Source organism: Poromitra crassiceps (genome assembly GCF_964638095.1).
Source record: "Poromitra crassiceps genome assembly, chromosome: 2".
Taxonomy (NCBI): domain Eukaryota; kingdom Metazoa; phylum Chordata; class Actinopteri; order Beryciformes; family Melamphaidae; genus Poromitra; species Poromitra crassiceps.
The window spans coordinates 14,952,147-14,965,097 of record NC_139624.1 but is presented as its reverse complement, the minus strand read 5'-3'; the positions used below and the strand labels follow the sequence as shown (position 1 = coordinate 14,965,097).

Sequence of the window (12,951 nt, the reverse complement as noted above, 5' to 3'; positions counted from 1 at the left end):
CATGACCCGGCCCCTGGACCATCTCAATCCGACCCTCAACATACTCAAAAGAAGAAAAACAACCCCAAAAAAATCAATAAAAGGCAGAATGATGTTAATAAATCTCATCTGCTACAGCCATTGGATTTGTATCACACTATACATTATATTATATCAGGGGATTAACAGGAGAAATGATCAATCACAGAGTGAGAGAGTGTTAAAAATCAGGAGTGTTGGCAGGTATGATGTCCAATGTGTGGCCCTTCGTTTACTTGATGTAAGTCAGTATGGCCCTCTGGAAAAAATATTGCCCACCCCTGCCTTATATTGTCATTTAGCCTTTCTGCTGCTATTGCATGGTTAAAGCAGCAAATTGTATTTTAAGTGAAGTTATCCTTTATTTATCCCCTTGGGGAAATTCATCCTCTGCATTTGAGCCATCCTCTACTAGGAACCTTCCTAGAACTAGGAGCAGTGGGTAGCCACAGTGCAGCGCCCGGGGACCAACTGCAGTTATTTTGCCAGTGCCTTGGTCAGGAGCACTGACAGGAGTATTAACCCTAACATACATGTCTTTCTTTGATGGTGGGAGGAAACCGGAGCACCCGGAGAAAACCCACACGGACACGAGAACATGCAAACTCCACACAGAAAGGACCTGGGACAGACCGGGGTTCGAACCCGGGATCTTCTTGCTGTGAGGCAACAGTGTTAACCACTGAGCCACCCTGCCGTCCTGTTTATGGGAAGGGGGGGGTGTTTGATATATGCAGTGGACATGGTCCCTGGGAAATTTGGTTTGGTACGTAGTGGTACTTGGACAGAAAAGTAGGCTATGGGAAGCCCTGAGCTAGGCTATAGAGAGGCAAGGCAAAGTGAACTGTTGATGCCATTGTGGATGTTCATTGTGTTCGTGTGTCTATGACATCACCCCCCCCCCCCCCCCCCCCCCGCCTTGGCCACTATAGAGAGCCAAAGTGAACGTCACTTCCTGCTTCAGCACTGTACCAGAGATTTTCATCCGCCATTTATTTTCCCATAGACATTTCGTAAAATGCTTATAAAAAATAGTTTTACTTGTTCAAACCAAACGGTTCAGCTATATTTAGAAACAGGAGACATCATACGACATTTCACTCAGACCAAAACGTAAAAATATTCCGGATTTAAAGAAAATATTTTTTCAATGTTGGTTTTTTTAAGTTTTGGTGTGAGTGAAATGTTTTTTTCTAAATATAGCTGAAACGTTTGGTCATCTGTCCGCCATCCTTTTCTGTGATAGGTTAGGGCGTTCCTGAAAGAGACAGCATTGCTCTCAGTGAGACCCCCTGTAGAAGTAAAGGTTAAAAAACAACTATAAGCATCCAGATTTAAGCAAGTGTTTATTTTTTATTTTTTTTAACAGATTTTCTGTTCTTTTTTCCGTTCTTATGTTAATCTGTTATCAGCAGCAGAACACAACTTTAAACTGGTTTCAAAATAAATAAATTCAACTTTAAAATCGATCTTTTTTACAGCATCATTTTAAAATTTAACACCAAAATAACAATACTACAGACTTGATTTTATTAACTGTGTAATATATAAATATATATAATCCCTCCCATTTTTGGCCAATCCCCCCGCTGTCCTGGTCGTTGCTCCACCCCCTCTGCTGATCTGGGGAGAGTTGTAGACCAGCACATCTTCCTCCGATACATGTGCAGTCGCCAGCCGCTTCTTTTCACCTGACAGCGAGGGGTTTCACCGGCGGGACGTAACGCGTGGGAGGATCACGCAGTTTCCCCCAGTTCCTCCCCACAACCGAACAGACCGACCAGAGGAGGCGCTAGTGCAGCGACCAGGACTCAGTCATACCCCACCGGCTTCCCACCCACAGACACGCCCAATTGTGTCTGTAGGAACGTCTGACCAAGCCTTTCGGAATCCGACAATGCAGGGGGCGGAGCCAACGAGACAGATGGACGACAGACAGACAGACGCTTCTCCATAACATAGGCCCGATAAAACTCATTCCAAATGTTGTGCTTAGAGCAGATTAGCCCTGCTCTAACATTAGATAGTGATAAATATTCTCAATACATATTCTTACAGACCCCTACCTGCACTTTCACTCGGGTGTCAATTTCAGACCATACTCTTATGTCAGATTTATTTTATGCAAGTACTCAAGTTCTCTATAATAACGATGTAATTAATGAAAGTAGCCTACTTGCATTAATTACATCATTATTGTACTCATCATTATTGTACTCTATCCACCTTATTTTTGAATGCCCCACTGTAATTATGGGTACAAGTTCCGGTTTAATGTGACTTGATTGTTGCAGCTTGCCATTTCCTTTGTTATACGCGGCTGTATTCAGAACCGAATTATAAACGGCAAACCGGAGTATAAACATTATATATATAGACAGTCACGTTATAAACAACTAACCAACGCTGGGGTATGTATGGAAACAGTGTTACTCAAAATGGTTAAAAGTTAAATCAATCATCATCAAATCATTTGGTCATTCAGTGGCATTTTACTGACATGTAAAGTAACTAACCGTTAACCGTAGTTAGCCGCTAGCATTAGCCACAATAGCTGACTACCCATAATGCATTACGTTATCCCAGCACCCGAACGACATTTAATGTATAAAATAAAGCTGAAAACGAAAACCAGATTTTTAAATAGCCGTTATTTTTGATAAACTGAGCACACAATAGTAATCTAAATGGTTACTTTGACGTCTATATTTTTTTCTAAACTTATAAAAGTGACATATTAACCCTTACGGCTGTAGAGCAGAATGGCTCTGCTGTAAAACCCTCATAGACGTTTTTTATTGGTCAAGTTAAAACCGTCTATTACACCGGAAGAAGCACCCATAGGCATCATGGCAGCTAGAAATAAGGTGGATAATGATGTAATTCGAGTAGTCTACTCCAATATTGAAAATGTCCATCGCTAGTTCGTTTGCAGCAACTGCAATATGATCTGTACCGCGGTATAGCGAGTTCATTTATCTTAACGTGATAATCTCTAAGATTTCAGTTTCGTTCTCTTTGGTGACACCTATGGCGATGAGCGGTGATTGCAGGCGAGATCAACATGTTGCATTGTGTTTGTTCGGCCATAGTAACCACCCGTAATGCTAGCAGAGACCAGACAAAAAGCAGCTTTCTTACCCTAATTCACACAAGAGTTGTCAGGAACCTACAGTAACGGTATAGTTGCCCTAATTAGTAACGGCAGTTGTAGAGCGACTCTACTGCGTTAGCTCCGCCTACTCTCTCTGAGGTGTCTCCACAGACACCAAGTTCATAAATGCTGCAGTACTGAAAATGCAAAGGCTTCCATCAATGGGCCATAGGCTCAATCACGACCATGTTAACTCAGTCTGCGATAGATACAGTAGTGACTTAACAGACATTTATTTACATGAAAATCTTTGAGATTATCACTTTAAAGTCACTGCTATTGCACGGAAAGTGGATTTTCATGCTCTTACTTCAACCGAAGGTTTGCGTGATTCTCTATAGCTAAAGCTAGGTTATACTTTACAGCTAAAGCTAGTTTATAGCTAACGGTAGTTTATAGCTAAAGCTAGTTACATGACTCCAGGGCTATGAAGCTCATTCCGAGCTTTTGGAAAAGCCTTCACAAACACCCGGTCGTCAGGCAGAAACACCTGGTCGTCAGGCAGAAACACCTGGTCGTCAGGCAGAAACACCTGGTCGTCAGGCAGAAACACCTGGTCGTCAGGCAGAAACACCTGGTCGTCAGGCAGAAACACCTGGTCGTCAGGCAGAAACACCTGGTCGTCAGGCAGACTTAACGACTGGAAATCAGACTTCTTGGAGATACAAGGTTTGAACAATGATGAACAATAAATGATCCTCTGAGAAACAAGCAATCTCAAGTCCCTGATTGGCTCAAGCACATTTCAATCACCCGGTCCACCCGCCTCCTGATGTGATTAAACCAAGTTCACTCAGCTCCGCATCGATGCCACGCTTCCCGATCGCCGGCCAATGAAAAAGCGACTATCAGGGCCTCCTGGCCAATCCCACGTCAGCCTGCGGGGCTGTTGGTCCCGCCCCTTCCTGTCAGCCTCCTCTTCCTGTGGCGAGTGGCTCGACACGACCTCCGCGAGTCATGACAAAGTCCAGAGAAACGCCCGACGATGATGTCACTCTGCGTCCTCCTCTCTCTCCTCTCCTTTCTTCTCTCCTTCTCCCTCCTCCTCTCCTTCCTCTCCTCCGTCTCTCTCTGTCGGTCCTGTCTCACTCTCTGGCTGAAGCTCCGCCTCTTCCTGACTCACGGCAGACAGCTCTGTCTGTCTCTCTGCGTCTGTCTCGCCCTCTGTCTGTGTGTCTGTCACTTTTGTCTCACCCTCCGCCTCTCTTTCCATCCGTGATCCTGTCTGTCTCTCACCCTCTGTCTCTCTCTCTCCCTCTGTGGCCTCTGCATCTGTCTCGCTCTCTTTCTGTCCTTCTGCCTCGCCTCCCCTCTCCGTGTTCACTTCGCTCTCGGAGTGTGTGACGTCATCAGTGTCTCTCTCTCCCTCTGTCTCTGTCTCTCCCTCTGTCTCTGTCTCTCCCTCTGTCTTTGTGTCTGCCTGTCTCTCTGCCTCTCCATCCGTCCCTCTCTCCTCCACAGCACGTGTCTCTAAGCTGGCGTCAGTCTCTATAGCAGACACACCTGTCTCTCTCTCAGACTCTGTCTCTCTGCCTGTCTCACTGCCAGGCTCCAGGTCCTGGTCTGGTCCAGGTTCACTTCCCATCTGTGGTTCTGTCGAATGCAGAGATGCTGGCTGACTGGCAAGACTGTCCTTCCTAACTACACCTGGAGAGATGAGAGAGAGAGAGAGAGAGAGAGAGAGAGAGAGAGAGAGAGAGAGAGAGAGAGAGAGAGAGAGAGAGAGAGAAGGGAGATTTTATTTTATCACGTGGCCTGGTTGAATGCTCGATCCTTATTGGTCAATCATGACATTCAGCGGTCTGTTATTTCTGTACAGCGAGCTGGAAAATCACAGGCCGACAGATCACCGACACGCATCATGAGGCAACACATTCATCATTCATAATAATTATTTACTATTTCCTAACAACACTTATAGTGTGTATATTTAAGTGTGTGTGTGTGTGTGTGTGTGTGTGTGTGTGTGTGTGTGTGTGTGTGTGTGTGTGTGTGTGTATGCGTGTGTGCATGTGTGTGTGCGTGTGTGCATGCGTGTGCGTGTGTACCTGCGGGTGTTAAGACCAGCGCTTGCAGGATGTCAGACAGAGAGACAATACCAATGATATGAGACTCCTCATCAACCACAACCAGTCTGTGGACCTGGATACAGAGAGAGACAGAGACAGAGAAGAGCATAATTATCATCTGAGCTGGCTTCAGACACTAAATCAACAGCTTTATTGATGTGGACGTATTGACACCTAGTTGTGCCAGCTTTATGAGGTGTCCTCCTCCCTTCTGTTAGTTCATCTGTTTGGATGCTGCTGAGCTTCCTGGAGCGTGGGGTGCCCGTAAGGGGTCCTGGAGGCTGATTTTGGGCCTTCAAATGTGGGTAGAGTTAAGCTGGAGGGGGGGGTGCCTGATGGAGGCTGTAAATCCAAGCTTTGACACCAGACTAGTTAATACAGCTCAAGTCAACAGTCACGTGACACCTGGTTTCTGGAAGAGTATTTCCCCCATTCATATTCTGCAACGAGACTTTGATTATTAGCCATAACCACTCAATGTAGACTTACCACCGCCCGTGACTGTAATGTAGACTTACCACCGGCCTGACTGTAATGTAGACTTACCACCGGCAAGCTAGTTGTGAAACCATGCTATATGTTCCTGTAGAAGCTACAAATCTGTAATATGTCATCCTTGTTTATTTTTTTAACATGTTTTATTTGATTTCATGCAGAAGTACTACACTACCCACAATTCCACAATGTAATATCGATGTCTTTGATCTTTGATTGGTGGAGCTCGCTGTATGAGCAAGAATCCAGCCTTGCATATATTTAATAATAATAATAATAATAATGCATATTATTTAAAAGTGCCTTTCAGGTCACTCAAGGACACTTTACAGGGATAAAATCAGATGCAGAACAACAGATACAAGCAAACAGTATAAAATATAAGAGAGTGCAAGGGAAATAAGATAAAACAAAAACAAAGAAACTAAACAGTAAACAAAGAAAACACCATGGAAATTAGAGGGAGTATGCTGTCTTGAAGTGGTGAGTTTTGAGGCTGGATTTGAACAGGGGGAGGGTGTCAATATTGTGGATGTCAGGAGGGAGTGAGTCCAGAGTTTGGGAGCAGAGCGGCTGAAAGCTCTGCTCCCCATGGTGGTGAGCCGGGCAGAAGGGACAGTGAGGTGGATGGAGGAGGAGGTAGAGGTGGCAGTGTGGAGGAGGTCAGACAGATAAGGAGGGGCGAGGTTGTGGATGGCTTTGAATGTGTGCAGGAGGATTTTAAAGTCTATGCAGAATTGAACCGGGAGCCAGTGGAGTTGCTGTAGGACAGGGCTAATGTGATGGAAGGAGGGGGTTTTGGAGATGTTCTGGACCAGTTGGAGCTTATGGAGGGATTTCTGAGGGAGACCAAAGAGGAGGGAGTTACAGTAATCGATGCGGGAAGTGACAAGGCTGTGCACAAGAATAGAGGTGGTGTGGGGGGTGAGGGAAGGGCGGAGACGATTGATGTTGCGTAGGTGGAAATAAGCAGACCGGGTGATATTATTGATGTGAGATTTGAAGGAAAGTGAGCTGTCGAGGATGACACCCAGACTCTTGACCTGAGGGGAGGGGGAAACTATGGAGCTGTCAATTGAGAGGGAAAAACTGTCAGCTTTGGAAAGTGTGGATTTGGTACCGATTAAAAGGATTTCAGTTTTATCACTGTTTAATTTGAGGAAGTTTGAGGTGAACCAGGATTTTATTTCAGAGAGGCAGTTGGTGAGGGAGGAGGGAGGGAGGGTGGAATTTGGTTTAGTGGAAAGGTAGAGCTGGGTGTCATCCGCGAAGCAGTGGAAAAGGATGTTAAATTTACGGAAGATAAAGCCAAGGGGGAGGAGGTAGGTGATGAAGAGAAAGGGCCCCAGAACAGAGCCCTGGGGCACACCAGAGGAGACGGGGGAGGGTTGGGATATTTCCATATTTACAGCTATGAACTGACAAGTTGGAATGGAAGACAGAATTCTGATCTGTCTATGAGAGGCTTGAGTGTTTTGTTGTGTATGTCCTGTTTTGTGTGTGTGTGTGTGTGTGTGTGTGTGTGTGTGTTTGTGTGTGTGCATGTGCGTGGGTGTGTGTGTGCACACATGCGTGCGTGGGTGTGTATTACCTCAGCCTTGACTATGCGGCCCACTATGGTTTCCAGTGTTTCCATTCTGTTGCATTTCATGACTCCCTCAAAATACTGCGAGCGATGCCTGAGAGCCTGAGTGACCGTCACATCCAGGTTGTTATAGGTCTTCTCTGCTGCTAAGTTCTAGAGAGAGAGAGAGAGAGGGGGGAAGAGAGACAAAGAGAGAGAGGAGAGAGAGACAGAGAGAAGGGGAAAGAGACAGAGAGAAAGAGAGAGAGAGAGGGAGACAGTCAGTCATCACATTGAGGTTAGTGAATAGGTTTTCTCTACTGTTGGGTAGAGAGAGGGTAGAGAGAGGGAGAGAGAGACAGTAAAATGTGTGTGTGGTGAATATAGAGAGATTTACTTACAATGACATCAAACTTGGAGTAGATATCCACCACTTTACCTACACACACACACGCACGCACGCACGCACGCACACACACACACACACGCACACACACACACACACACACACACACACACACACACACACACACACACACATACATACACACACACACACACACACACACACACACACACACACACACACACAGTGAGAAGAGGGAATATTAGGCTATACTTCGGGGGCGTGTTTTTTTTCGTCTTCTTTTCCTGCAATTCATTTGCATGTCAATAGTTTCCTTTATTTAATTTTTTCGGACCAAGGTGGATTTTTCAGATTTTTCAGTAGCAGCACTACAAGTCTGATCCCGACCAGGACTGCCAACTCAGAAAGTGGGGCACGACCCGCACGCCACAAGTCCATTTTCTCACACAGTGAAAAACAAATTCATAATTGATAACCTCACGGAGCGAAAAGAGGACACTGACAGCGCACGGGCTAGAGCTGGGCAATAAGACTTGAAATTAATATCACGATTATTTCAAACTTTTACCTCGGTTACGATTAATGAACGAAATTTCTAGATTATTTTATACACTTTTTTTAAACACTGACTGCCCTCATAGTTCATTGGCAGAGGCACGTGACTGAACACGATGTAGTATTTCTTAAGGGGACAGTTCATGGACACACGCATTGGGGAAAGTATTAACCAAATTAAAATTAATTAATTAAATTAATGACTTAAAGGGGCACTACACCGAAAAACAATGCCGATTTATTTTGCACATCATCCCATACCTATACAAAAACTGTAAACAGTTTTGCAGACAGTTATCGAGAGTTGATTTGAGTTAAGTTGTGGACCAGTGATGTCATTTGTGCATGAATGACATCACTGGCATCAACTCTCAATAACTGTCAAACTAAATGAATGTCTGCAAAACGGTTTCCAGATTTGTGTAAGATCACGTGCAAAATAAATCAGCATTGCTTTTCGGTGGAGTGTCCCTTTAATTGAATAATTGACATGAGCAAGATTAGGTCGGTTAGAGGTTCTAAATGCCGGTTCTGATACATTTTGGGTTAATTGCCCGGCCGGAACACGGACCGACAACACAGCAGCACAGTGCCACAGCAGGAGCGCTACCCAACTGTCACACTACAACAGGCGAAGACGGCCGTTGCCGATGCCGGTGTCGGCCGCGACCCAATCGGGTGGATATCTGGGTGGATTGGTGTAGCTTGATCCCCGCAGACTGTGGCTCTCACCGCTGTGGTCGACGACGGGCAGGGCGGACACGCGGCGCTGCGTGAACACGGAGAGGGCGGTGATGAGAGGCGTGTCCGGGTGGATGTAGGCGATGTTGGAGTACGTTCCCACGCCGAGCTCCTCCAACGTCTGCTTTATAAACGCTGGCTTAGGCATCTCACACACCTGACATACACACACACACACGCATACACGCACCCGCACGCACGCACGCACCCGCACGCACGCACACGCACACACACACACACACACACACACACACACACACACACACACACACACGCATGCAGGAAGAGACACACATGCACATAAACATGTCTTTATATCATTATACAGGAATACAATAAAAGCTTCAGATAAGCAGAGAAATAAAAGATGTCCTATAAACCAGCCATTTAATTTCAGTCAGTATTACAGAATTAACATCTTACTTACATACTTATTACTAAGTATGTAAAGTACTGGTATAAGCCCATCAGGGGGCAGTGTGGGTCTAGCTTTCATCCTGGTCCAGTCTTGTTTCACATATACAGTACATTTTAAATCCTTAAAGTCGAGCTGAACCCAAAAATGACTTTTATTTTAGTTTAGTTCAAATACCTGGGTATTCAGTGCACCTATTTAATAATGTATGCTAAAAGAAATCACAAAAATCGAATTTCTTTAGTTTTTCACACTTTTTCACATCAAAAGTTCATTTTTCAAGATTTCATTCATAACAGTAATCTACAGTTTGCTGACGTCACATAGTATTACTTACTTATTCACATATATTACTGCTAAAAGTAATTACCTGTATTATATTACTTTTGTAATGTGTTACCCCCAACAATGTCCTGAACATATAGTACAGCTGCTGCAGCATATAGTTTTAGGTTAGCTAGTATGCCAGTTAGGGTGTAGGGTTGACTTACAAACAGCTGTACTATGTAGCTGTACTATGGTAGGAAAATGGTTTGTTATGTACTAGGATGGGTGCAGAGAACTAGGTAGGGTGTAGCATACTACGTAAGGCATAGGGTACTAGGTAAGGTGTAGTAGGGTGCCAGAGTGTTTCAGACAGAAAATCTCCATCCATACTAACAAGCCTGAAAAGGCAGATCACATGACCATTCACGTACACTGGGCATGTGCGTGCTGACGTAACCAGGAAGCAGAAAATACTACGCTGGAAGAACAGCAGAGGTGAAAAGTAAGACCGGAGGTTTCTTTGCTCTGACCGACGACGAGCTGGAACTGTTACTGAAAGTAACACATGAGCATAAGGTGGTCAAGGCGAGGTCAAACAAAGACTGGGGCCTCTATCTTCCCAAAAGCGCTAATTTAGCGTTTGCGCTCGTTTAACGCCGTGCGCAATGCAAATTGGGGGCGGACACAAACGCATGCCTGTGATAATTGTACTGGGCATTGGCTGCCACAAGCCAAAGCAGGCGTTTCAGCGCTAAAATGTGGTGATAGATGGCATTACCCTATCGTCAGCAGCGCGCAATTACTTTGCGCTAAGAGCTTTGAAAAGGACCTTTTACACGCAAATACCTCGCGCTCTCGGAGCGCACCCCGTAATCTCCGTGCAGCGCAGCGCAGCGCAGCGCAGCGCAGCGCAGCGCAGCGCAAAGTAGAATTCCTTTTGGAGATGGAGATTATGCACAGCCTAGACATCAAATGATGCTGCTAAAATTGGGTATTAGCAGATAATTCAGTGAGGCAATCAACTATAACTCACTGAGAAACTTTTATCACATCGCAAAGAGGGAAATGAATTGAGAAAACTTGTTGGACAATGGACATAGGCTATTTACCTTCATAACCTGAAGGGTCGTTGGCACCACAGACGATCTGTCAATAAGCTCCCCCTGTCCTCGCACGAGTGAGTACACTCTATTACGCATGGAGAGAATTACAGTATATTGCATGCCTCGGCGAGGCAGCCTCGCGCAAACAGCCATTGCGAGACGGGAATCTGATTGGTTTTGATTGATGTAATGCCCAGCCTTGCCTGGACACGCCTGTGAATAATTCTGGTAGTTAAGACCGCCCAAATCCTGTTTGCGCAGGCATTTTGGGGCGCAGATGATTTTGGCATGGCTCTAATTTGCGCTTGCGACAGGTGCCATGAACCTTTCCGCATCCCGGCCGAGAATTGCATCCCCAACATATTTCGGGGCTGTTTTAACTTAGAAATCAGGGAGGTCACGTCTACCAGACAATTATATCACTTTGAAACAGTTACATTTCTGTATAAATCATTACAAGTATGCTCCCGTGAGGTGGGGATGCTTTTTTTCTCTGCTGGGCGGGGGAGCAAAACTCGGCAGAACACCTGGCGGACGGCGCAAGGCAGAATGCTATCTTTCGTGACTTAAGGCACGTGCAAACAAGTGCGCAAGTGCTATTAGGGGATATCGCCTGTCGGAAGATAGGGGCTTTGGAGTTTTCGGGTCACGTGATAGGGGCGTGATGAATCAGGGAAGGACACGTCGTGACTGATAACAGCCAATCAGGAAGCGGACGTGGGCGTCTGCGTCATCATTTTCAAAAGTCTCTGTTTTAGGGGTTCGAAAGCGCAAAAATGTCTGCGGCCCACCTCCGACCGTAAACAGGATGCAGACCAAATAATGTGTTCTCAGAGTACTTCTTATTTTAACGCTAAAAGGAGCCGTCCATCAGCACCACACAGAAATCAGAAGCTAAATATGAAGCAATAGGCTAATTAACGAACAATAGGCTAATTAACAAATCATATTTATGCATTCTCATGCATAAAACAAAATCCCCCCCACAAAGATCGTAATGTTCTGCACATTATTTGACAGCCCACTTGCAATACCTTTGTGGCCCACAGGTTGGGAATGGCTGGTATAGGGTACTACAGTATGTACGATGCAGCGTACTAGTATTTGGACTTACAAAGAGCTGCAGGAACTTGAGTATCCTCTTGTGTGTCAGGATGTAGAGGGCGTTGCCACTGACCGGGTCGATGACAGGAAGCCGGTGGATTTTATTCTTTATCAACGAATAGACGGCTTCAAATATACTGAGAGAGAGAGAGAGAGAGAGAGAGAGACACACACACAGAGGGAGAGAGAGAGAGAGAGAGAGAGAGAGAGACACACACACACAGAGGGAGAGAGAGAGAGACACACACACAGAGGGAGAGAGAGAGAGAGAGAGAGAGAGACACACACACAGAGGGAGAGAGAGAGAGAGACACACACACAGAGGGAGAGAGAGAGAGAGAGAGAGAGAGAGAGAGACACACACACAGAGGGAGAGAGAGAGAGAGACACACACACAGAGGGAGAGAGAGAGAGAGAGAGGGGGGCAGAGAGAGAGAGGGAGGGAGGGAGGGAGGGAGAGACACACACAGAGGGAGAGACAGAGAGAGAGGGAGGGAGAGGGGGGCAGAGAGAGAGAGGGAGGGAGAGAGACAAAGAGAGAGAGGGGAGAGGGGGGGGCAGAGAGAGAGAGGGAGGGAGAGAGACACACAGAGGGAGAGAGACAGAGAGAGAGAGAGAGGAGAGGGGGGGCAGAGAGAGAGAGGGAGGGAGAGAGACACAGAGGGAGAGAGACAGAGAGAGAGAGAGGGGAGAGGGAGGCAGAGAGAGGGAGGGAGGGAGAGAGACACAGAGGGAGAGAGACAGAGAGAGAGGGGAGAGGGAGGCAGAGAGAGGGAGGGAGGGAGAGAGACACAGAGGGAGAGAGACAGAGAGAGAGAGAGGGGAGAGGGAGGCAGAGAGAGAGAGGGAGGGAGAGAGACACAGAGGGAGAGAGACGGAGAGAGAGAGAGGGGAGAGGGAGGCAGAGAGAGGGAGGGAGGGAGGGAGAGAGACACAGAGGGAGAGAGACGGAGAGAGGGGAGAGGGAGGCAGAGAGAGGGAGGGAGGTAGAGAGACACACAGAGGGAGAGAGACGGAGAGAGAGAGAGGGGAGAGGGAGGCAGAGAGAGGGAGGGAGGTAGAGAGGGAGTTCATGGTAATTCTAGGGTCACAGGAATAT

The 12,951-nt window shown here is 46.3% G+C and overlaps 1 protein-coding gene across 1 annotated transcript in view; it reads right to left on the bottom strand.

The window, feature by feature from the left end:
• Positions 1 to 3,581: 3,581 nt before the first annotated feature.
• LOC310798509 (5'-AMP-activated protein kinase subunit gamma-1-like) overlaps positions 3,582 to 12,951 on the bottom strand; it is a gene marked incomplete at both ends in the record, with an annotated part of 25,320 nt that continues 15,950 nt past the window's right edge. The window contains 7 exons of the mRNA XM_083661039.1: positions 3,582 to 3,827; positions 4,605 to 4,819; positions 5,221 to 5,314; positions 7,328 to 7,474; positions 7,702 to 7,739; positions 8,955 to 9,120; positions 11,863 to 11,989. Of these exons, the coding sequence (XP_083517165.1) occupies positions 3,582 to 3,827; positions 4,605 to 4,819; positions 5,221 to 5,314; positions 7,328 to 7,474; positions 7,702 to 7,739; positions 8,955 to 9,120; positions 11,863 to 11,989 (1,033 nt within the window). The remainder of the gene's footprint in view (positions 3,828 to 4,604; positions 4,820 to 5,220; positions 5,315 to 7,327; positions 7,475 to 7,701; positions 7,740 to 8,954; positions 9,121 to 11,862; positions 11,990 to 12,951) is intronic.